At 41.9% G+C, this 26406-nt stretch overlaps 1 protein-coding gene, 1 long non-coding RNA gene and 1 pseudogene across 4 annotated transcripts; 1 reads left to right on the top strand and 2 right to left on the bottom strand.

The window, feature by feature from the left end:
- Positions 1-11906: 11906 nt before the first annotated feature.
- On the bottom strand, positions 11907-13377 carry LOC129766459 (DNA damage-binding protein 1-like; annotated as a pseudogene).
- Positions 13378-14195: 818 nt separating this feature from the next.
- LOC129767733 (uncharacterized) lies at positions 14196-16295 on the top strand. 3 transcript variants are annotated; one of them, XM_055768890.1, is made up of 6 exons: positions 14196-14333; positions 14399-14982; positions 15652-15709; positions 15775-15975; positions 16034-16123; positions 16185-16295. In XM_055768890.1, the coding sequence occupies exons 2-5, from the start codon at positions 14857-14859 to the stop codon at positions 16060-16062; spliced, it is 414 nt and encodes a 137-aa protein (XP_055624865.1). In that variant the 5' UTR covers positions 14196-14333; positions 14399-14856; the 3' UTR covers positions 16063-16123; positions 16185-16295. The 3 variants fall into 3 exon arrangements, 2 of the variants coding, with proteins under 2 accessions (XP_055624865.1, XP_055624866.1); XM_055768891.1 differs by lacking the exon at positions 14196-14333 and having other exon boundaries at positions 14398-14982; XR_008741569.1 differs by lacking the exons at positions 14399-14982; positions 15652-15709 and having other exon boundaries at positions 14197-14333.
- LOC129771234 (uncharacterized) lies at positions 16109-18766 on the bottom strand. Its single transcript, XR_008742315.1, has 3 exons — positions 18579-18766; positions 17302-18521; positions 16109-17244 (listed from the first exon to the last, which is right to left on the bottom strand). It is a non-coding gene; the product is annotated as an uncharacterized LOC129771234 (long non-coding RNA).
- Between the last annotated feature and the right edge of the window lie 7640 nt (positions 18767-26406).

Raw genomic sequence — 26406 nt, 5'->3', positions numbered from 1 at the left:
GCATGGCCGATTTTATCGATCGAACCATTCTTTCCCACGCGCCACCCATGTGAGGTGCTCCTGGTGGTATAAAGATCCATTTAGTATCTGTGTTGGTGAAAGTTGATGCAAGTTCGTTGTGTATTTCATTAATCTGCTTTCGTAACAAATTCTCAGCGCCTTGAAAATTGGTGCCGTTATCGGTATAAATCTCGGCTGGCGCACCACGACGACCGACAAAACGACGAATGCACTTTACGCATGATGATGTAGACAGATTGTAGGCAACCTCTACATGGACGGCGCGAGTAGTTAAACAGGTGAACAAACATATCCAGCGTTTTGCCGTACTTCGACCTACTTTCACTAACAAGGGACCGAACAGATCAATACCGACGTACGTAAATGGTCGGGTGAATGACGATAGACGAGCAACAGGAAGTGGTGCCATCTGCGGTACTTTAGGTGTCGCTTTCACAATTTTACACCATTGACATGCTGCGGCTACTTGTTTCACGATCGTCCTCAGTTGAGCAATATGGTAGAACTGACGAATTTCGTTCACCACTGTTTCCGAGTTTCCGTGACGAAAGATTCGGTGAAATTCATCAACAACCATCTTGGTTACTGGATGTTTCTTCGGGAGTATTATCGGAAATTTGGCATCGAACGTAGTATGTGGTGCAGCTCCGGTTCTTCCACCGACCCGTATAACCTTATATTCATCTATTACGGGCGTTAACTGGTATAAGGCACTCGTTCTGTGTAGCTCCATTTGACTTCGTGACAGCAAGTCCATTTCATCAGGATACTCTTCCCACTGAACCAATCGTATTAGTGTATTCTTCGCTTTTATCAATTCGTCTTGGCTTAAACAAGGCACATCTGTTCTTTCCTTTCGACTTTTGCGCCTGCAATTATCTATAAACCGATGCAAGTAAGCGACTGTCCCTAACAATCGACGCCACTTCGAAAACCTAGTGAAGTCCACTATGGCAGCTGGAATTGCTGAACTTTGAACCACAAAACACGAGCGCAATTCCTCTTCCGGTTGATCCAATGACTTAGCCTGCTTTGGCCACTCTTTTTCGGACAGACGTAGAAATTGCGGACCTCTGAACCATTCACCCTCGACTTCGGGGCACAGGCTCTTTCCCCATTTCGTCGCTGCATCCGCTGGGTTGAGTTTACTGGGAACCCATCGCCAATCTGCGACGTCCGTTGTTGTAAAAAGCTCACCAATTCGACAGACTACGTATTGTTTGTAGCGACGGTGATCTGCTCGCAACCATGCCAAAACTGTCGCGGAATCACTCCAGAGAAATCGTTGTTTCACTTCGATGCTGTGACCTTCTTGTACAAAGGACATCAAGCGACTTCCAAGAACTGCTGCTTGTAGCTCTAGGCGTGGAATTGAAAGTGGTTTAAGTGGTGCGACCTTCGTCTTAGCGGCAACTATTGTACATTCGACATTACCTTCCGCATCTTCTATTCTAAAGTAAGCTACAGCAGCGAATGCGGCTTCACTCGCATCAACGAAAATGTGGAGTTGAAGTTTGTCATAGGTTTGCTTGGTCGCATTCAAGAAATAGCATCGAGGAATCCTTATGGTACTAATGCTGAGGAACATTCCAGTCCACTTGATCCATCGTTCAAATATGTCTTCTGGCACCTTTTCGTCCCATTTCAATCCAGCACGCCACGTATCCTGCAGTAATATCTTCCCTTGTACGAGGAATACGCTAAGGAGTCCCAAGGGGTCAAATATTCCCAATAAACATTTTAGCATTTGCCGCTTGGTTGGTCTATTACCGCTATCAATTATCTGCTGTACCTCATCCTTCATATTAATCGCAAATTTCAGTTTATCTTCAGTCGTCAGCCACAACATTCCCAACACTCGTTCACTACTGACCGTTGGATTCGAGCAGAGGTTCTTGCTATCCAAAGTTTCCTTCTCCTGTAATTCGCTGAGCAACGAAGTGCTGTTTGAAAGCCAATTTCTGAGATGAAATCCATCCTGTTGATGTATTAACCTCACTTCCTTAGATACCAGCTCTGCTTCCTCTTCGCTCTCAAAACTATCGAGATAGTCATCCACGTAGTGGTTTTTCAATATTCCTTCAACCGCTCGTGTGAAGCGATCAGCGAATTCTGCTGCATTGACGTTCTTTACATATTTTTTATTATTTATTATTTATTATTTATTCATCTGACTTTTTGTAGTCTTAATGAATTAAGATGGGGAAAAACCAAATAGAGGAGGCCAAAACCCCATATCTTTTCATTCACATGCAAAACATATATACGTATAAAAAAAAAGTAGCACATTTTGAACACAACAAATATAAAAAAGTAAATAATAATAGGCGTCAACTGTGGTCAAATCATAAAAAAAAATAACAAAAAACTAATTGGGAACTGGGCCCTTGTCCATAGTTAATGTCGTTGTCAGTGGTTCATCCTATTCAGTTCTGTGAGTCTGTGTTTGAATGCGGACGCAGTAGAGCCAAAATCAAAGTGAGCGAAAACTTCATTGAAACTTGCCGACATGAATCGCACAGGGTCATGGAGGCCATACAAAGTATTTCGGGGCTCAAGAAGCAGAAAGTTTCGTTGGCGAAGCAGTCGTTCAGGAGCGTAGATGTTAAGCTGTCCTAATAATTCCGGTGCGTCAGCTTCTCCGTTGAAAATTTTTGCAACAAACACAGCTTGGTCAATACTCCTTCTCTGTTCCAATGTCTGCAGTCCCAGCAATCTGCATCGATCTTCGTATCGGGGAAGGTTCAATGCATCTCGCCACGGAAGACGTCGGAGGGCATATCTAACGAATTTCCTCTGTATTGCTTCGACTCTTGCGGTCCATGTTGACTGGTATGGGCACCAAACTACAGAGTTAAATTCCAGAATCGATCGCACCAGAGTGCAGTATAGAGACCGGAGGCAAAGTGGGTCGTTAAACTCTTGGGATATTTTAAACATGAATCCCAGCTGGCGGTTAGCTCTAGAAATAATGTCGTTGTAGTGTGATCGGAAGGTGAATGCTGAGTCTAGGATGATCCCGAGATCATGAACTTGATATACACGATCGAGAGACTGTCCGTCAATTGCGTAATCGTACTCTGTCGGATTGAGCTTGCGGTGGAACGTGATAACGTTGCATTTATGAATGCTTAGCGTAAGCATGTTCCGTGTACACCATTCAGTGAAACGATTCAGCAGCCGTTGTAAAGCGTAACAGTCCTCAATACTCCTCATGACCATGTAGATTTTGACGTCGTCAGCGTAAAGCAGTCGATAGCCGGGTGGTAGTATGACAAATAGCTCATTAATAAATATTGAAAATAGCAAGGGGCCCAGATTGCTCCCTTGTGGCACGCCAGATAAATTCGAGAAATGTTCCGAAGTTACCGACCCAATGCTAACAGTGAGCCTACGATTTAAGAGGTATGATTTGAACCAGCTGATAATATCCGCGGAGATACCGATTCTCCCTAATCGTTCCAACAGTATTCCATGATCAACTCTATCGAAGGCAGATTTCAAGTCTGTGTAGACGGTGTCGACTTGGGCACCAGCATCAATGTTTTTTATACAAAAAGAGGCGAACTGAACTAGGTTCGTGGTAGTTGACCTTTTCGGATAAAACCCGTGCTGATCCATGGCAATGTAATTCTTGCAAGAGTCGAAAAGTAGGTCGTTCATAAGAATTTCGAAAACCTTGGAACAGGCGCAAAGCGAAGTTATTCCTCTGTAGTTCTCAACATTCTGCCGATTCCCTTTTTTAAACACAGGAAACATGATAGACGTCTTCCAGCTTGTGGGAAAACAGCGTTGCCTTAATGACAGATTAAAGATGGACGTGAGTGGAGAAACCAACTCGTCACAACATTTTTTAAGGATGTAGGTAGGTATTCCATCAGGACTGGATATTGAACATCTCAATTTGTTTATGGCGAATTTCACTTGATTCGGTGTGATGTCGAGGTTTCCCAGATGGTACACGTCTCTTGGAGTATCTCTACAAGCGTCCAAGATTCTTGACGAAATCGTGTCGTTGAATGCGCTTTTGAAGTGAGTTGCAAACAATCTACATTTTTCTGCAGTTGAATGAACAACCTCGTTGCCCAGAAACATTTCCGCGGGCAACCCATTGTTATCCTTCCGTTTTGACTTCACGAATTTCCAAAAATGTGCAGGGTGTCTACGTAAATCTTCTTGAGTCCGTATGCTGTAGCGTTTGTATAAATAGCGGTTATATATTCGGTAACTGTCACTAGCCCGCGCGAAATGTTGCTTGGTATATAAGCACCGGGATCGGCAATAAACTCGAAGCGCCTTCGATCTTAGACATTTTAGATGTCTTAGGTGTGCATTTCCCCAGGGTGGCTTAGGAGACGGTCTGCGCAGTGGGATGAAATCAACCAAATGACTTTTAAGCAAGCTTGTAAAGCAATCAACTGCAACGTTTATATCGTCAGCGGATTCTAAGAAATGCCAATCAGTTTGGCGAAGGGCTTCTAGTAAGCCTTCAGTATTGGTTCGATGAAAGTCAAGTCCAGGTTCATCCGGAATGTTTTCAAGTACGATGGACTGTGATAGACTAACTGTCAACTCCAAAGCAGGATGGTTGAAGTCAAGAACGGAGAGCGGTTCGGCTGCTTCTTCGAGAAGGCATCGTGAGAGCGTAGCTTCATTTACCAGGGCAAAATCCAAAATTCGTGCATTCTGATTGGTAATGTGATTGATTTGAGATAAACCGTGCAAACTGAAACCGTCTAGTAACGAAGCACAAGCGACAGAAATGCTAGATTGCAAGGCATCAACGGAAGGACGATCGTTTCTTGGAGTGTTCCAGACAAGTCCCGACTGATTGTAGTCACCAAGCAAAATGGCAAGATCATTATCCCCAAGGCGGGAATAGACCGCTGCAATTGACTCAATATGATCACTAACGCTTGCTAAATCATTTTTGCGGTCAGGTGGTAGATAAATAGCACCGATACTCATTGAGCAATATTGCAGCTTCACCTTGACCCAAACCTGTTCGAGTGTAACATTTACAGATGTGGGATCGATGTATCCATTGAGGTTACTTGAAATAGCAATCAACACTCCACCGCCAGTTGATTTACGACTGTTGACTTTGCTGCGATCTGTTCTAAGAACTGTGTACGAATCTCCAAAAACTTGTGATGAAAAAATTTTATCGTCGAGCCAAGTTTCCGTCAGCACAATTACATCATAATGGCAGGATGAAATGGCCAAGAAAACGTCGTCAATTTTTGTCCGCATTCCCCGAACATTCTGGTAATAAACCGTTAATTCCCCAGAAACAATCAGCGGAGACGGTGATGAAAGATGTTCTGTTTCGATGATTGGTGACCGACAAGCAGCAGAATCGACGGATGCTTCAGGGTTCGTGTCACTGTTAATGGGACCAATTTCAGGAAGCGAAGAAGCGAAATTACAGACGTACTTGCCTGAGGTAGCAAGTTGGAAGACTCCCTCGCCAGCTCCAGACACAGGAACGGAATGTCTTGGATGGCAGGAACAGTCGGCGGAGAGACGACACCGGCACTCGACTGTGTCGGGCGACTTGGGAGCTTCCATCATGCTGTTTTGTGTGCATTCCGTTGGGAGTAACCATGGGCGACCGGATGAATGGTAATTATGCGACGTTGTCATACTTGGTAACCAGATGTGACTGGAATCGTAACGAGTATCAGGTACGAAATTGAAGTATAAGGAATTGTACTCGCCTGCACTAAAGGGCTGGAAGACCCCTTTTCCATGCCAAAACACAGGGACGACTGTTGACCGTTGACGAGAAGGACACGACTGTGATGGAGGGATAAGGGCCTTCCAAATGGCTTATATTGTTGCGTCCCGGGCTGGAGGAATCAAACTCGTTATAGGCGTGATCGGAGGTTGTGTAGTTTCTGGTGGCAGCAACAGTGTTGTTGGCTTCTTGTGCTTCGGTGGAAATAGAAATTTTTGGGAGCCGTAATCTTCGAACTCCCGAAACAGCAAACCTTCGGGCCATGTTGATGGATCCAGTGCTTTTTCTCTGGTCGAATGGTCGAGGCCAATTTTAAAGGATAGGAAAGTAAGAGATTCTAACTCTCTACCCTTCGGGATGAGCTTCGCCACGGAAATATTATCTTCAATCCCGAGATTGGCTTTGACCATAGCCGATACCGCTTCCACAGAGACGTCGGGACGAATTTTGGATAAATATAACCAGAATTTCCGATCAGCATCATTGTTACAAATAGGCACTGAAACAACATTTTCCATCGGCTTTTTGCTTCCTATTTGGCAATTCTCGGGAGCTCGCGTAGTGTAATCGGTCTCGCGGGGACGTTTCAAAGCTCTGCGCTGTTCAAGTGCTGGCCAGCCTATGCTTGTAGCGGGTGAGAACTCAGCAACGGGCTTAGAGTGCAGATGTTTTATTTCGCAGCGCAACTCAGTAATCGCAGTCGTGAGCGTGCATAGAGGAGATTGTTCGTCTGCCTGGCGCGTGATAGCACGAAAATGCGAATTTTCGAAAAGCTCAGCGCATTGGTCACACATCCAAAAAAGGTTGTTTCTGTTGGATGCGAAGTATGACTGCAGCGCACGAGTTACACCAGAACAGGCATTCATGTGAAAAACTGCACCACAGTAGCCGCGGCAGATAACGAAATCGATGCCCGTGATTGCATTAGAGCACTTAGCGCAGTTTTTAACCATGATGACGCGCCTTTAGGTAGGCTATATAGTACGCGTGCAAATCAGTTGGATGCAAGGGGAGCGTGCAATCGAACGAGCTTTTTATGGTTTTTGTTTTATTCCAGCAGATGTCGCTTCAAAAGAAAAAATCGACGTGGAGAATAGTACGACTTTGTTGTTTTTAGACACCAACGAATGCACAAACTCGCGACGTAAAATTTTATCACAACGGTAAAAATAATCAATATACAAACGAGCAGAATCAACGATGAAGTACTGACAGACAGTGATGACTCGAAAACAAGATTAAAGGACGTAAAAAAAGACGGGTGGGTAATGTCGGGGACATAACCGGAGTGACGTAGGACTATACAAAGGGGACAGCTTTTGCTAAATATATATTTTAATTATATTGTTTTATTTTCTTCTACCTACCTATCTACCTGAAAAATGAATTACTTTACTGTTTACTTTTTATGAACATGTTGGGGGTTCTGAAAAGAACCTTTGGTGTTGTGTTTTTGCGTTTTTTTTTTACAACTTGATTCTTGATTTTTTTCTAAAGGCTTTGTACTTATTAAATGCTCAACGCCGGGCATCTTTCGGCGTATGCATATATCGTACAATCAAAATGATGGCTGTGATAGGGAATGCATAGGTAGTCATCAACTCATTCACTATCATATATTTCATTATTGAGCACATTACCGTACCTTAAACTGTGGTTTCGGAGACGAATGAATTGTAAGATTTGTAGTATCCGTAAACAAAGTAAATAAAAATAAAAAAGAACTGAGGTTTTGGAGACGATCTGTTGAAAAATAAACGAACTATAAGAACTTAAAATAAGAACAGAGCAGCAGGAAATACATAGCTCATCATGTTGCTCCTTAGTTATTTTCCTATACAATGCAGATGTAACGTCAGTCAGTCAACCAAAGAAAGCAGTTCTTGCTACCGAGAAAATTCGTTTATGCCATCCTGCATACAATGTGTTGTAATTTGAAGCCACTTTTAATTCGGAAACTATACATGGGTTTGTGAAAACTGAATGATCAATTTAAAAAACCCCAACCAGTTCAAGAACAAGCATAAACAAAACAAAACAGTTTATATTATATGTCATATTATGTCACTTTAGAATGCATTGGTATTGTGAAAAACTTTTAATAACTCTTTTTTGAATGGTTTAATGGCCCTGTAAAGCGCTGTGTTTTACGGTGGCTGGTTTTGCCACCAAAGCGGTCTGTATAAACAAACTTTTTCTTTCTTCTACCTGCTGCCGTTTTGCGATTGCGATTGCCACTCGCTGAAACTAGTTGTTGCCTTGACGAGCGCCGAACCGAAGCTGCTCTGTTCTTGATGCGTGTTTTCTGATTGTCGTGAGCAGCTTTGCAAGCCAACTCGAGCACTCCGACGGTCGAAACTCTATAATCGCTGTTAGGTATACTGGTGCTCCGGCACCAATCCGTTCGGCCTAGTTACCCTTGCGGAGCAATCAGTGAATGCGACCAACAGGGAACTGGAGACCTGCACGGTTCGAGTGAGACTTTGCCTTTCCCTTAACTTGTCCTCCTTTGTTACGTCCACGATGCCGATGCCGTACAACCACACGGGTTTACGGTTTGAAAGAAAATAAGATATTTTTTTGGGGTCCGCGTGTTTTATACTCAAGCGGTACACACTCACAGGATAGAGACAAATCGGCAGACTCAGCCAGAAGGGCGAGTCCAACGAGACGAACGAATGAGCGTTAGAAGGGAGCGATGGCAAAAAAATACATTCATTACGATTTGTTCGCTCGTTGGATTCACATGCAGGTTAAAAAGGGTCCTTTTCAGGATCACAAAATTATCTTCAATCTAAAGAGTTTATTGTTTAGTTATCACTCGATATCCCCATCTTGTTCGGCTAAACCTTTCTGTTTAGCGATTGCGTTTGCCACTCGCCACAGTTTTCACAGTTGGAAAATTCATCCCATCCAGCTTTGTGACATGTTGTACAGTAAATCACATTCAATGCGACGTGTCAAAGCGCCACTCAGTGTCGCATTGGAGGCGATTTTAACCTGTAATTGAACATTTGCGATGACAGTGGTACAGTGTCGACTTTCAATGTGGGGTCATAATTTGGATCTCTATGTTTACAAAAATGTCCAACTAATTATGTTGCATTACATGTCCGTCCAATTAGCTAAATGTCGAACTAATTGTAAATTACTGTACTTTCAATCTGGAAACAATTTAAGAATTGGTGTAAATTGAATAATCAGGAAAGTCCCCAACTATCAATAAGCTCAGAACAACTGCCAAATTCACATACTCAGCAGATCCTGGCAAACAAATTATGAAAAAATCAAATTGTTTTTTATTATTATTTTGGATATTATTTTAGAAAACATTGAACTATATTTCGTAAACTCTTTTTTGAAAGGTTTAATGGCCCTGATAAGCGCCTTGTTTTATGGAATGGTTTCAATTTAGAAAACTTTGTACTCGTGGTTTTGAAAAAAAACCATTTCAAACGCCCTCGATGCCGCCTTGTTCTGGATTTGCCACCAAAGCAGATTGTATAAAGAACAAACTATTTTCTTCTGCTACCAGCTGCCGTTTTGCGATTGCGTTTGCCATTCACCACTCGTTGCAACTGCCTGTTGACTTGATGTCCACCGAACCGAATGTGTTCTGTTCCGAATGCGGGTTTTGTTTTCGGCGCGAGCAGCTTTGGCAGCTAACTCGATCACTTCGGCGGCCGAAACTATATAACGCCGGCTTGGTGGACTGGTGCACTGGTACTAATGCGCTCGGCCTAGCTACCCTTGCGGGGAACTCCAGACCGACACGATTCGAGCGGGTTTTGCCTTTCCCTTAATTTTTCCTCCTTTGCCATGTCCAGATTTGGCTGCTTGGTTTGGTTTGTTGATGTGTTGTGATGCGAACTGATGTGGTGTACGGTTTGAATGAGAATGATCGCTACGGCAGCGGAGCGGGGATTTTTAAGCTGACTGGCTGGCTCGAGAATTACGCATGTGTGAGACTGCGACCAATGTTTCGTTCTTTTTTTTCTTTTTCCTTTCCAATCGTGCTTCATTCTATTTCGCTGCTGCTCTGGTTGCCCGTTTTGGTCGGTACGATTTGAGGAGCACAAAATGGACCAATCAAAAATGGGCACATAGTGCATTTGGACAATGCTTGATATTTCACAATTATTCAATTATTTATCTCAAGAAAAATGAAATGTTATTCGTTATGATAGATGCGTAGATATATTTCCTATCAATTGATGCAAAAACCTTTGCGATCTATTGAGAAATGCTCGAGTTATAAACGTTCCAAATCTTGCATTTTTTCCTACTTGTTCAGTGCCTAGATTTCCATTTCACCCCCTATATCTTCCGGTTAGACGTAGTCCTACGTCAAAAACACAATAATCGACGGTGATAATCACGACAGGAAAATTTAACTTGTACACATAAGGCAGTGTTCCCAAGTTCGATGTGCGATGTGCGATGTGATATTGTGCAGACGCTGGTGAGCATGTGGCTCCGAAGGTTGCTACGTCCATCATAAATATTTCTAATTGTTCTGACGGATCGTTACGGAATAAAAATCGTTGAGCATGGCGATCTACTTCTCGAATCTTCATTTGGTGAAACATCTCTCTGATGTCGGCAGAAACTCTCACCCAAAACTGTCGAAGACGAAATAGCACATCTGGAAGCGACGTTAGTTGATCTGGGCCTTTCAGTAGCATGGAATTCAAGGATATTCCATCCACTGTGGCTGCCGCATCCCACACTAGACGTACTTTGCCGGGTTTCCGTTGTCACTACTCCCAGTGGTAGATACCACACTCGTTTTGGATGGGCTCGATCTAGTTCTTCTTGAGTTGCGCGATGTGCGTAGCCTTTCAATACATACTCAGTGATCTGCTTTTTGAGATTGGACGCGAGTTCTGGATCTCTAATCATCTTGCGTTCCAGGCATTCGAAACGCTTGACCGCCATCTTGTGACTATCTGGGAGCTCTACGTCATCATCACCCTTATCATAGTTTTCGAACGAATAGGATACGTACGCAAATCCCATCCTTGTTTTCGTACGAGCCATTCGTCGTATTTTCAATTTACAGTCGTACTAGATCAAGTTATTGGTGTACTACATTATCGACATCGTTGACAATCAGGAGGTGTTTACGTATCGAACGTGTTTAATTTATGATCCAGAGTTATCTGAACGTTCGAGTTCGAGTTTGTAGTTTTGATTTGTGCGGCTTAATAAAAACGAAGTATAAAGCAGGTGAGATTTCTTAAAACATGTCCGGAAGATTTGTACTCTCAATAATATAATTGTTATAAATGGTTGAACGCAGATAATCTTCCGCTAGAGGAATAAGATCCGGCTGTTCTAAATTAAGATTGCCGGCTATCATACTATCGGACATGCAACCAGTGTGTCCGCTCTATTCACTATGGACCAGTCATTGTTGGCATTGAGAAAATCCCTGCTCTGCAACCGCCGTCCTGTAGCAGCAGATGACCCTATTGTGTCAAATTTTGCAGCAAGGTTCTGTCGCAATTACGAGTTCAGCAACCGGAACCAACATGTTACCGTGAAAATCTACATAAGTGCAGATGAACAATGACAACAAGATACAGCAAACGAGGAAGAGCCAGAAAGGGTTTCGGCAGGACCTACCTCTCGCCTGGACACAATCAAACTTTGTGGATTCGATGAAGATACGGCGTTGATTGAGGTATCTTTCGATTAGTCGTCATGCTAGCACAAAATCAAGTCAACAGTAATATGATTGCTCAGCAACAATTTTTAATGGAGCAACGCAAGGTGATTTGTGTGTGGAGCAGCTCGAGCGGAAGAAGCTGTCTAATAAGAATAAGAAATATGATCGCATTCGGAGAAGTTCAAAGTCAATTAACCTATTTATTCATTCGCAGTGTCGACATCCAGAAGGTGATTTGACACTTGATAGTGCCAGGTCCGATGCAAATATGCTATTCCAAAAGTAATAAAGTTTCGATAAAACTCTTAAATAGTTTTGAGAGACCGACCGTGTATGACTATTCGAATCGAACTAATGAGATGTTGTACGAATTTTGTAGTAAACTGGAGTTTCTTTATTATCACACAAATATAAAATTTAGTTTCGCGAAAAGTGCTAAAATTCATGAGCTTAGCTCGATCTATTGTTCGTCCAGCTGAATAGATTATTTAATGAGTTGTTTTCTTTATAATTTTTTTTTAAGGAAAAATATGTAACTTCTCGTTTTTCCAGCATTTGTGCAAGAAAACAACTGATAGCACCGATTCAACAATAATGATCAACACTAGACATTCTGATTTCTTCGTGTTAGGTTTTCTATATTTTTGTCTACTTTCTGCTTTCTACAATCTACAAATATCTGGGTTAATCTACGGCCGCTTCCTTCTTAGTTCCAATCACGTCGATCTGCAATCCCAATGCAGCTTTGTACATTTTCCCCCGACTTAAATCCAGAAAACTTTCCACAAGGTCTCCATCAATAAATCCCTCGCAACGTACCGTTTTCATTTCGGTGTGAAAACTACGCCAATACGAATACTCAATCTTGCCAACATTAGAGGCGAATGAACTGAAAAGTTTTAAGGCTCTCAAAGCCAAAAAAGAAGAAAAAGAATCTTGCCAACAGATTTGATTGTGTCAGTAAATTTTTCCTGTACCTTTCGAAGAAATTCACAATTCATAAGAATCTGGTGGTATTTGTGTGACCAGACCTATAGCCATGCCAAATAGCACACAACCCGTTGTCGCCGTCGTTCGCTCACCAATGTTTCGCATTACGAGTGAACCATGGCAGAATACATTCACCATATCACCGAGATGGAATTGAGCTACCTCTGGCATTTGCTGTTGTTCGTCGTCCGTTGCGGCCCTTCAAATAAATAGAAAAATTGTTCGTATGATAAACCGAGCTACGGAAACCCTACTTACCCATCTTTTAGGTAAACAAATAGATTTTGGCTGCTATCCGCCCCAAGGAAGGCATCGTTATCTAATATTTCTACTGCTGTCATCCAATTTAGTTGTTAGTCGCGAGCGATCTCCTCAAAACTACCTTCCATTTGCTTGTACTGCAGCAGCGTGATAGATCGCATTAAATATCCAACCGAAATGAAGTTGCCTGTTCAAAAACAACTGACTGTTGAACTCAACGAGGGAATAGCAGGCGCCCTTGATTTCCTTTTCACTAACTCTAGTGAGGGCTCCATTCATCCTACATTGGGTCTCTGGATTTACCAGTGCTGTGCCGACGATGTGATAAGTATTCGAATCATTACCGAAATCAGTGGCATAATGTACTCAGTTTGCATGAATTGATGCGCATGTAGCACCTCGAAAGTAATATGATCGATGATAACTAGAATCTCAGCTCTTGGCCAAACTCGGCATTGCTGGGTCCTGGCTTAAGCAGACCCATCTTGCTCAAGGAAGTTACATTTGTCGTCAGAGAAGACGCGCTTTGTCTCGAAGGAGTCAGGCCACTCGAGTCCTGAAGATCGCTACCGTTCGAAGTGCAACTTTTGAATCTAATCAATTGTACCAAGAATAATCGAATGTTGGGTGCAAGAGCCAAACTGTCCTGATAAACTTCGACATTAAGTGAGCACATAAGATTTACTTCCTTCATTTGAGGAAACCAGCTTGTGGTTAGAGCGGTATATCACGGTTGGGCGATCCGAACATGCGAACACGTTTGTCGTCGGAAGTGACCGGAACGTTTTCAGAATAGTCAGCTGGTCTCCAGCGTAACTTTTTTTAGCCTGTTAATCTGTTAGTATATTTCTCCATGAGGAAGTAAAACGTTGACCGCCTGCGAGCGCACACATTAAATAAAAGATACCTTCAAATAGAGCAAAATTGTCCTTATCCTCCAAATTTAATCCAAATTTCACAATATTTTACACGAAGACTGCGAATCCCAAATCAAAACAACATTGGTAGTGAAAAACATCTGTCAAGGATGTCGATAAAACAGTTTACCAAACAAATCTAGTACACAGAAATACGGCCGTAAATGAGGATAGCTTTTTCTTTGACGACGTATCGTATCCGACGAATCAATATACGGATACGGCCGTAAAAGAGAATAAGGGTGATTGTCATTATCCCTGATGATTGTCTCTCCCAAATAAGAAGTAACATTTTTGTTGCGTTAACAAACGAGCACCACTCTTTACAGTAATTTTATTCATTTGATTGCTTGAATATCAAATAGTGCTATGTACGAACCTGATTGCTTCAGGCTGTGGTTTCAATCAGGAATGAATTCGGTTCTGAAGTTCAAATTTTTGTTCAATTCAAACAATTTTTAATTCGCTATCAAAACAATCACCCTTATCATAGTTTTCGAACGAATAGGATACGTACGCAAATCCCATCCTTGTTTTCGTACGAACCATTCGTCGTATTTTCAATTTACAGTCGTACTAGATCAAGTTATTGGTGTACTACATTATCGACATCGTTGACAATCAGGAGGTGTTTACGTATCGAACGTGTTCAATTTATGATACAGACATACAGAGTTATCTGAACGTTGTAGTTTTGATTTGTGCAGTTTAATATAAACGAGATATAAAGCAGGTGAGATCTCTGTAAACATGTGCAGACGATTTGTACTCTGAATAATTCAAAATTGTTGAATGCAGATAAACTTCCGCTAGAGGAACAAGATCCTGCTATTCTACATTGCAGATTGCCGGCTATCATACTGTCGGGCATGCAACTCATGTGTCCGCTCTATTCGCTATACGACTAGTCAGCTGTTGACATTGAGAAAATCCCTGCTCTGCAACCGCCGTCCGGTAGCAATAGATGACCGTCGCAATTACAAGTTCAGCAACCGAAACAACTACATAAGTGCAGATGAACAACGACACCAAGATACAGCAAACGAGGAAGAGCCAGAATGGGTGTCGGCAGGACCTACCTTTCGCCTGGACACAATTTGTGAATTCGATGGAGATATTTCAAACAACGCCTCACCAATCGATTAGTTGACATGCTAGCACAAAATCAAGTCAACAGTAGCATGATTACTCAGCAACAAATTCTAATGCAAATTCTCAGTGAAAATCAACAGAAACAATGAAAAACAACGTTGAGAATGCAACTGATCCACCACAAATGCAACAACCCAACAACCCAACCCAACTATCCATCCCAACGTGAGCTGCAGTTCCGTACCCGATCCATAATTCAGAACGCTCCGCAAAAAAACTGCAGGATCAACGTAAGGCGCTTTGTGATCAGAACGGTCGAATTGTTGCCGCTGCCGCTGTGATTAACAACGGCGAACCAAATGCAGCTGTGCAGCAATTCGTAAAATAATTTTGTCCAAACATGCAGCGAAGTCTTTCGGTTCATAGTCACACTGCTAACCGGCTGGTGACAAATATCCTAATGATACATATTTCTCTGCAAAGCCGACTGCAGGAGCCACAACCCTCCGTCACGCAAAAATTGTGCCAACAGAAACGAGGTGGTCCCATGAGCATTAGAACTTCTTAGGAAGCATCGAATTCTACAGATCAATTCTTACATGTTACGATAGAACTGGATTCTTACAATGCATTTACCAGTGCAGAAATTGTTATCTCTTGCAACATTCGAATTTAATGTTGTTTTGTACTATATATTACCGTTCCTCATGATCATATATCATATGTTGTGGTTGTTCTTTTTCTTCTATTACTATTCATAATAACGTGCTTCGTTTCATCATTGTCATATTTTTTTGGGCAAGCGAAATCTTGATACAAATTCTCACTGCCTGATTTATGTTTTGAAAAATTGCATCGATTGATTTGTCGTTAGGTTCTCCCATCAAGTTTATTAGTATAAGACGATTGTAAATTATAGGAACGAATGTTCGTTCTTTTCACTTTGTGATTTTTTTTAGACTGCAAACGCTAAATATTTTCTGGAAAAGGCGTTGTTTAACCTCACCACCAGCAAGCGTTAGCATCTCATATATTGCCTAAAAACTGTCTCAATTATTCTCATGTGAAACTTTTACCCCTAGCTTTGCTCGAGTCTCGTATCAAGTCATCTAGAAACAGCGGCAGCCAAAGAGGAGAGCTGCAGCTGGTCGTTCTAATGTGGTTCCTCTGTCTGTTAGGTCTGCTCAGTGATGAAAGCCACGGTGGTGGAGCCATAATAGGTTCGCTTGGGGAGCAGGCACCCCGCTGCAGGATCAGCACGAGCGAAAGAAGAATTCGAAAAAGTATTATGATCGCATTCGGAAGAGTTCGAAATCAACTAACCTATTCGTTCATTCGCAGGGCCAACATTTCTCCAGAAGGTGATTTGACACTTGGTAGTGTGAAGTCCGATGGAAAAATGTGAACGCTAGGAAATATCCAACCTGATAGGTATACCACTCTATTTCATTCAAATTGTATCTCATAACATCTTTCAATACTCCAATTACAGCACCAACACTAACATCCCCCTACGCATACCGCGTTACACCTGAATATTCTATGTTTCATATTCAAAAAGTAATAAAGTTTTGATAAAACTCTTAAATAGTTTTGAGAAATACGCCGTGCATGACTATTCGAATCAAAATAACGAGATGTTGTACGAACTTTGTACATTCACTGGTGTCTCTTTGTTATCCAACAAACATGAAATAATTCTTCGCGAGGAATGCTGAAATTCACGAGCTTAGCTCGATCTGGTTCTATTGTCCGTCCAGCTATCTCTTAATGAGTTGAATTATTAATAAAGTTTTTTAGAAAAATGTGTAATATCTCGGTTTCGCAGCATTTGTGTCAGAAAACAACTGATAGCATCGATTGAATAATATTGATCAACACTGGACATCCTAATGTATTCTTGTTAGGTCTTCTACAATATTGATTATACCATCTTCGGCCACCCCTTCTTAGTTCTATCCACGTCGATCTGCAATCCCAATACATCGTACATTTTTCCCGACTTAAATCTAAAAAACCTTCTATAAAGTCTCCATCAATAAATTCCCCGCAACGTTCCGTTTCCATTTCGGTATGATAACTATGCCAATACGAATAATCAATCTTGCCAACAGATTTGATAGTGTCAATCAAACTTTCTTGTAACTTTCGAAGAAATTCATAATTCATAAACAGGTGATATTTGTGTGACCAGACCGATAGCTGACCAAAATAACAAACAGCCCGTTGTCGGCGTCGTACGCTCACCAATGTTTTCCATCACGAGCGAACCGTGGCGGAATATATTCATCATATTAACGAGATGGAATTGAGCAACCTCTGGCATTTGCTGTCGTTCGTCGTCCGTTGTTGCGGCCCTTCAAATAAATACAAAAATTCGTATGATAAACAGAGCTACGGAAACCCTACTTATCCATCTTTTAGGCAAACAAATAGATTGTTCTGTTATCCACTCTGCTGTCATCCAATTTGGTTAATAGTCGCGAGCGATCTCCTCAAAATTACCTCCAGCGTAACAGATCGCATCAAATCATCCACCAAAATGAAGTCTCCTGTTAAAAAAAACCGTCACTCTGAGGAATCCAAGTGGTTGCATTAATTTTGTTTACCCTTGGTTTTACAATATAATGTCAACACGTTATTGAAATGGTTACATTCAAGTCGCAAATCCTTATCATCAGTCCACTCATACAATCGTACAGTTGAATTGATGCTGGCCAATACACGGCCGTTAAACTCAATGAGAGAATAGCACGCGCCCTTGATTCCCTTCTCGCTAACTTGAGTTAGGGCTCCATCCTCGTAGTGATAGATGATAATCCTTCCTATTTTGGGTTCCGGTTCCGCTTGATGTATCAGTGCTGTGCCGACGATGCAATAAGTTTTCGAGTCGTTGCCCAATTTCGCCGGAATCAGTGACATAGTATACTCCGTTTGCATGAATTGATGTGCATGTAGCAACTCGAACGTATTCTGATTCTGATAAGTAGATTGTGTGTGTGTGTAGGGGGTCTTCGTAGCCACTTGGTTACGCGTTCGCTTACCAAGCGATCGATCGTGAGTTCAAACTCAGGGCCCTCAATTGACCATCTTTGTGTTGTTATAGAATAACTACGTCCACGCAACCATCATCAGCGATGGAAATCGATCCACGGTCGAAATGAGATCGATTCATCCATACAATGCTCTGCTCTGCAAGACACATCGGGCTGCTGTTCTATAAATAACTCAACAATGATCAATATCAACTGTCTCCGCTGTCCGGTCTGCTGAACAATGGAAGAACAGAAACCCTTACGCCTAAATGGTTACTACTGTGTGATTTACCATAATGTAATGGAACAGAATACTTAACGCCTAAATGGCTACTACTAACTACTGTGTAATTTACAATTTATAGAAACATAAACATATGTACATGTACACGATTAAAACCTGGCTCTGTTCAGCTATAATGCTAATGAGCCTAATAAATAAATAAATGAGATAAAAAAAAAGTAGATTGTGAATTTTAACTTCTTGACCAAACTCGGCACTGCTCGAAGGAGTCAGACCACTCGAGTCCTGAAGATCCATTCGCACCGTTATAACACCAAACTATTGAGAAGCTTCCTGTTCCTATTTGTACCGTTCGAATGTGCAGCTTTTGAATTTCATTAATTGTACCAAGCATAACTGAATATTCGGTTCCAAGAGCCGAACTGTCCTGATACGTTCCGGCATTAAGTGAGCACATATGATTTACTTCCTTCAGGTTGACATTCGAGAAAACCGCTGCCGAATGGTTCCGAACGGCTGGAGCTTTCGTTCAAGGGTGAATGTGACAGTGCTGAGGGAGGGAAAAGAATGTTATTATTGTGAACATGTGCAATTGGCCGTTTCATACCTCTAGTGCTCCGACTTGCCTGTTTCAATTTTGATATAATAAATGTCGCATGCAGTTACACACGCAAGCTGACATGAATTTCACGCGACTACCTTTATCATCCGGCGGATTCCATTCACATATCATCGATTTGTTGTCACATTGGATCAATCGTGCTGTTATGAAGTAACCCGAATAACTTGGTCATAATCGACATTCGCACAGTAAAATGTCTGCGGATCACTCAGAAAACCGGGAATTTCCGTTTTTTCCCGACAAAAACTGTACACAATGTAGGAATCTCAAATGAAAACAAAACATAAGTGAAAAAATAAGAAAACATCTTTCATCGATGTCGATAAAACAGTTTACCAAACAAATCTAGTACACAAAAATACGGCCGTAAATGAGGATAGCTTTTTCTTTGACGACGTATCGTATCCGACGAATCAATATACGGATACGGCCGTAAATGAGAATAAGGGTGATAGTTTTCTCGTGGCAGAAAATCAATTGAGGTTATTGTTTATGCATTGATTCGCTCTATCAACGATAGCGAACCTACTGTTGATGGAGCGAACCAATCTTCGATAAGTCGATTACAGTGAAGGCGCTGTGGACATAGTTGCCGGTGCTGTGATCGTGCCAACATTCCCCTCCCCGTAAGAATGAATGGAACCATCAATCTCACCAAGTCGATGTACAGGTAAAGTGTTGGTAAACGTCGTAGCTGCATCCTACTTGATCCGCTTGATTTGGTCTCGCAGAATTCGATCCGCTCCGATGAAGTTCCGACCATTGTCGGAGTATATTTCCTTCGGTGACCCTCTGCGACAGATGAAACGACGAATGCAGGCGATACAGCTCATCGTCGATATTATTGGAGAGATACAACGCGCAGAGAAAAATAGAAAAGCGTCTGTATCGTTTAACCATTTATTGAAAAGTGAAAAAGTAACGCTAACTGCGTTTAGCTACATACTGGTAGTAGTGACATAAGGGGGCACAGATAATTTCCAGATAAACCACAGCTTATTTATTCATATTCTAACACACGCCCTTAAGTTGATGCGTTTATTCCCATCGCTGATCGATTGCGTTCTAGCTTGATGCGGTCCAAAGGTTTCGTCAGACCATCAGCGACTTGTTGATCGGTGCTCACGTAGTTCAGTGTAACGGCTTTTTGTTCCAAGGCATCCCGGATAAAGTGATGACGGATGTCAATGTGTTTCGTACGTGGTGTGTATCCACCGTTCTTCGCAATGCAAATTGCACTCTGGCTATCACAAGTAGTTCCACAGTTTTCTTTGATCCAAACTGAGCCATCAAACCACGCCATCACATGGCTTCCTGAACAGTAGCTGACAACGCCATGTATTCCGCCTCACATGTAGAGAGAGCTACCTTGTAGCATGAAGATGTATCCACTAGTGGACTTCCTGTCATCCAGGTCTGAAGCCCAACTAGCGTCGGAATAACCCTTCAATTCGAAATCTCCTTCCTTCGTATAGCGTAGCTTAAGCTTGGCCGTGCCCCGTATATACCGAAGCAAATGCTTCACAGCATCCCAATGCATCGGTCCAGGATTTGTGTTGAAGCGACTCAGTTGATTTACCGCGTAGAGAACGTCGGGTCTAGTACACTGGGCGAGATACATAATACTGCCCACTGCTTCCTGATAAGGCACCCTTTCATCATTTCAACTTCGTCCGCGGTTTGCGGGATAGTTTCGTTGGTCAGCTTAACGCTTGGGTTCATCGGAGTAGACACAGGTTTCGAATTGTGCATGTTGAATCGAATGAGCACTGACTCGATGTACGCCTCCTGATCCAGTGCTATGGCGTTTTTCTCACGAGTAATCCGAATTCCGAGACAGCTGCTTGCCTTTCCTAGATCCTTCATACGGAAAGTTTTGCTCAGTTTCGTCTTGATTTCCCTCGTAAGCGCCTCGTCGCTAGAGAAAATTATCACATCATCGACATATATTGCGACGAACAGAATCCGTCGTCCATCTATTTGATAATAGAGACATGGATCGTATTTTGATTTTGTTAACCCGAAGCTTTGTAGCGTTTTATCAAGCTTGGCATTCCAAAGGCGACTGGACTGTTTAAGTCCGTAAAGTGCCTTATTCAATCGGCACACCACATTTTGTTGACCCGAATTCTCAAAACAGGGAGGCTGTTCCATATAAATTTCCTCCGATAAATCTCCTTGGAGGAAGGCTGCCATAGCGTCCATTTGGTCGATTGAAAGCCCGTACTTAGCAGGCATGGCAAAAAGGTATCGCAGTGAACTATGACGTACAACGGGTGAATAAGTTTCATCGTAGTCCACCCCCTTTCGCTGCGAAAAACCTTTCACAACTAGGCGTGCTTTGTGCCCATCTACGTTGCCATTCGCATCATGCTTGGTTTTATAGACCCACTTGCATTTAATCGGCTTCCGACCGAGTGGCAATTCTGTCAAGGTCCATGTATTATTTGCCCTCAGTGCCTCATATTCGTCACACATCGCTTTCTTCCACAGGACTGTATCCTCACGGGACAGGGCCTTCTGGTGCGTTGCCGGATCATCGTTTACTAGTGTACTCCTAGCTACGGCCATATCAATCGCGGTTGCGACTCCACTTAACTGTTCCTGGACGTCGAGCTGTATCGACTCATTACCTCGGTTCGGTTGATTATTTCCGACCTGATCGGAACCCTGTAAGGATTGGAAATGCGGCAGACCTTCGAACGAAACCTCAAATTCATTGTACCTGCCTGGAAGTTTGTGCTCCCGACCGCTACGCCTCGACACCTGTGACTGAGGTGGATGTGAAGTTTTGCGCGGAGGGAGCACAGTAGTCACGTTGATTACTGTATCATCCTCACAGTCCGTGTAGACATCATCCTCGTTGGCATCACAACCTTTTTCGGACAGGTGATCGCCCACACCGTTGTCAGCTGATTGTTCGTTAAACTCGTAGCTCAACTCTATCACGTCCCGATGTTTCACACAGTCGACTGGACTTGGTACGCCTTCATTAACCCTCCTGTACTTTCGTGCAAAATCATAACACGTATACTCGCGCACGGTGTCACAGACCGAAAATTGAACTTCTCTGTAATGTTGCCATTGTGTATTTTTCAGGCTTTATTGGCATTTATTTGAAGAAGAGAGTATGATTGAATGAAAAAACTCTAAAAAATATGTTTTCTTCGTCTTTAATAAGTTTTAATAGTCATCTAATCCAGCCTCTTCAAAACAGAGTAATTTTTGATACTTCAACACAAATAACGAAATTCGAATTTTTTACTGTTATTAATTAGAAGTAAGGAACTGAATATAATTCATGGAAGTATAAAGAGCTATAAAATAACATAAAAACGTATTAATCGATTGTGGTTTCATTGGAGTAAGAATCAGAACATAGCATAACTACATGTTCGAAACAAACATATTTTTTATATTTCATGCAGTTGTTGCGTGTTTTTCGGGTCTTTTATCGGAGAGAAGAATGTATAACGACCTTCTAGATAATTACCAGATGATAAAAGTTCTGGAATATAAAATTTGCATATTTCTAATATTCTTTGTCTCTGTATTCTTGGTAAACTAAGAATTAATGCCTTTTGACGTAGGACTACGTCTTTCATTTCTATACCGGGGTGTAAAATCAAAGTTTCGAAAACGAAAGCGTTACGCCGGAGACCGAGATTTCGAGCGTTAATAGCTCCTAAACAACTGAACGAAATGGTATGATAAACACTTCATTCGAAAGATAAAATGCCTACGCGTTCTATACTTGTTACTTTTTGATCCAAAAACTTGTTTCAATAGTCTTAAAATTGCTTTCAAAACAGGCTATTGAAATCACCAATCGGTATATAAGCGAGCGCCACTCGGAAATCCACTCAGTTCTAATTGAACACCGATTGGAGCATGTTGTCGCTGTTGTGGTGAAGCTCTTCGTTTATCATGAAAGCGCGGATGAACGGTGTCACCAAGAGCCTGTTTGTGCACCCTAGGCCAGAAGGGAATCCATCAGGAGGAGAGTGATGCCACAAACGGTTCCCCGGGAAGACATCGCTACACACACACATACACGCGCAGAATTATTTCCGTTTGGATGCCATTCAGCATCGAGAAAGTTCCGGAAAGATCTAATCATTGCTGGAAAATAATCTGCCAGTTCCTCTGGGAATTTAAAAATACATTCATGTGAAAGAGTTTATTTTAATGTTTTCTAACCATATAACACAGCGATCAAATACAATTGATTTTGTAATTTTTCAACCAAGTGTAATTCGCAGGAAAGCTTCTGAAGATTATTCTTCCCCATCAGTAGGATATTTCCGTATCCAATATTGTCTGCGTACGCAATCGATTATTGCTCAGTCGCCGAAAGTTTCGAGCTCAGAGAGTTCATTCCCCTCTAGTTTGCCTTCCAAATTGCCATCGTAAACCACACCTTATTTCGATTCAATCACACACAAAAAGCATACTTAAGCGATATTCTGGTGGTGAGATACATTCATTTTTCGTGACGACATCGACAAGACAACATCGTTGCCTAACGTGCTGGAGGAGGTGGACGGCGAAGGATCGACACATACACGCGCAGAATTCTTTCCGTTTGGATGCCATTCAGCATCGAGAAAGTTCCGGAAAGATCTAATCATTGCTGGAAAATAATCTGCCAGTTCCTCTGGGAATTTAAAAATACATTCATGTGAAAGAGTTTATTTGAATGTTTTCTATCCATGTAACACTGTGACCAAATATGTTTCAATCAAGTGCTATTAACAGATGGTTATCGAGTTAGCATTAACCACTGGTGGACTTCCAGTATCGAGGAAAATGTGGAAATATCTAATCGTTGCTGGAAAATAATCTGCCAGTTTCTCTGGGAATTTAAAAATACATTCATGTGAAAGAGTTTAATTTAATGTTGTCTATCCATGTAACACTGTGACCAAATACATTTGGTTTTGTGATTTTTCAATCAATCGCAATTAACAGGATAGCTTCTGAAGATTATTTTTCCCCATCAGTAGGATATTTCCGTATCCAATATTGTATGCGCCCGCAATCGATTATTGCTCAGTCGCCGAAAGTTCCGAGCTCAGAGAGTTCATTCCCCTCTAGTTTGCCTTCCAAATTGCCATCGTAAACCACGCCTTCTCTCGATTCAATCACGCACAAAAAGCATACTTAAGCGATATTCTGGTGGTGAGACGCATTCATTTTTCGTGAGGACATCGACAAGACAACATTGTTGCTGAGGGTGCTGGACAGCGAAGGATCGAGATCTGCCCTGTAACGCAGTTTGTTTGAAACTGTGAGGGAGCACAGAGAAGCCGATCCTTCAGGAGAAGAGAAGATGACCATCGAAGCAGCCGCTACACACACACATACACGCACGGAATTCTTTCCGTTTGGATGCCATTCAGCATCGAGAAAGATCCGGAAAATAATCGATCAGTTCCTCTGGGAATTTCAAAGAACATTCATGTGAAAGGGTTTATTTGAATGTTTTCTATCCATGTAACACTGTGACCAAATATGTTTCAATCAAGTGCTATTAACAGGTGGTTATCGAATTAGCATTAACCACTGGTGGGCTTCCAGTATCGAGGAAAATTTGGAAATATCTAATCGTTGCTGGAAAATAATCTGCCAGTTCCCCTTGGAATTGAAAATTACATTCAAGCGAAAGAGTTTATTTTAATGTTTTCTATCCATAAAATATCCATATAATACATTTGGGTTTATGATTTGTTAATCAAGTACAGTTAGCAGGAAAGCTTGTGAAGATTATTCTTCAGAACAAGGTTTTTCGTATCCTATATTGGATGCATAAAACCTTGTGCCTCCAACGTAACGCTCTCGTTTTCTCGTCCCCCAAATATTGATTCATTCAGAATGGATTTAGATTCAACTTCAAACAAATGATCTCTAAATCAACGATAGTCCTACGTCACCCTTGCGGTTATATATAGATATAACCCACTTCCTGTTTTTTTAGAGGGGGCATAAAAAGATTATATAAAATAATTTCTGGGAACTTCCTTTCATTTTTCTTGCTTTCTTGTAGATATTGTCCATTATAAAAAAAATATTCCCGAAACTGTAAATGTTAAAAATTACCATATGTCACCGATTAGTTTATAGTTTACTGTTTCCAATTCTTCCACAAGTGAAATTCTTTCACTAGTGTGTATTGGCGTGTTGCAAAAGTTTTGGAAAGGATGGATCAATACCAATGAGGTACATATAGAGGTGGAGCAGTAGGCGAAGTGTATCTGTATTGGCAAACAAAATATCGTGTCGTAATTATTTGCATTCAATATGGAATGTATATGGAAGAAACAAAACAATGTTGAAAGTACTCACGGTTGCATGATCATTTGAGCCAAAATTCGCATGAAATCATTCAACTGGTTGTTTTTTAACAGATGACAATTATATCGTAGCTTATTTCGGTTATTCATGTGACAAAAGGTCCAGAGAGCAGTCGTATGCTTAGTTCTGGAAAACAGTAACGTAAATTTTGATTAGTTGGCGATTATTATCTCACAACATACACACCGAAACTGAGAGCCTTCGAAAAATCAACTTCATTACGGTAAAATAATGAAACTTCGTTTGTTTCTATGAACGTGGGGGAGTGAAAATGCCGCATGGAAATATCACTTTTATCCGTCTTTTTAGACGAGATTTCACTAATATTCACTCCAAGCTATCACTTTAGTCTCTTGTCAGCGGGAGCTCTACAAAAATTAACGTTTTTAATTGATGAATTACTTCCTGAAAATAGCATTTTCACATGGATGCGATGGGCAATCAAAGATAAACACAACGACTGACGTCACTATTTGCGAAATAGTTATGGCAGCGCATGCTGTGTCGCTCAAAACTCGACCATCTTCATTACCTTTTTTCCAGGACATTGGATCAATACTTATACACTGCTTTCGGGGCCACATGTATATATTAAACAGTGGTCGGTAAATGGCTGAATACAGCGAACATAGAACTCATTATGATGATCCATTTATGATGGTAGCCTATGATTCAGCAACTCCTATCTCTACCTCCCCGTGGTACCGACTGGGATACGAGCAACCTTCGGAAAGATCGAGTAACCAACCTCGGTGGGACCTTAGGTCGTATGTAGACAGAGAAGGGGGCACTCGGGCCCCAAAGCTTAAGGTGTGTATACGATCCGTGCCGATAGTTGAATGGTGGAAGGGGCGATACAAATATGAAGCCGCGAACGGACCCTGTGGGGTACCGGGGCAAACCTCACAGTAATGTTGCCCTTGCTGTGGTATGGCAGGGTAGTCCACAGTCGACCATATATTTTCCCTAGCGACTCGTGGGAACCACATGAAAAGCAAAACCAACCTAATGCGAAGATCGAAGCGTATTCGTCATCCTAAGAAGTGTCCTTGTTGTGCGAACTCAGTTGCATCGTCGTCCTCATCGTCATCATCGTCCTCATCATCATCGTCCTCGTCCTCGTCCTCATCGCTATCCCCTTCTCCGGTTATAGATATAAATCCGGATGAAGAATCGAAAAGCGAGCAGCAATGGTCTGACCACCCATTAGCACCGTCATCGCCATCCGAAAGGACACAAGACCCACTGTACGAAGAATCGAAGAGCGAGCAGCTAGGTCTGACCACCCATTAGCATCGCCATCGTCATCCGAAATGACACAAGACCCACTACACGTGGAATCGAATAGTGAGCAGCAATGGTCTGACCACTCATTAGCACCGCCATCGTCATCTGAAAGGACACAAGACCCACTGTACGAAGAATCGAAGAGCGAGCAGCTAGGTCTGACCACCCATTA

Source organism: Toxorhynchites rutilus, chromosome 2 (genome assembly GCF_029784135.1).
Source record: "Toxorhynchites rutilus septentrionalis strain SRP chromosome 2, ASM2978413v1, whole genome shotgun sequence".
In the NCBI taxonomy this organism is placed as follows: domain Eukaryota; kingdom Metazoa; phylum Arthropoda; class Insecta; order Diptera; family Culicidae; genus Toxorhynchites; species Toxorhynchites rutilus.
The sequence above is the reverse complement of the archived record's forward strand: the minus strand, read 5'-3'. Positions and strand labels throughout refer to the sequence as shown.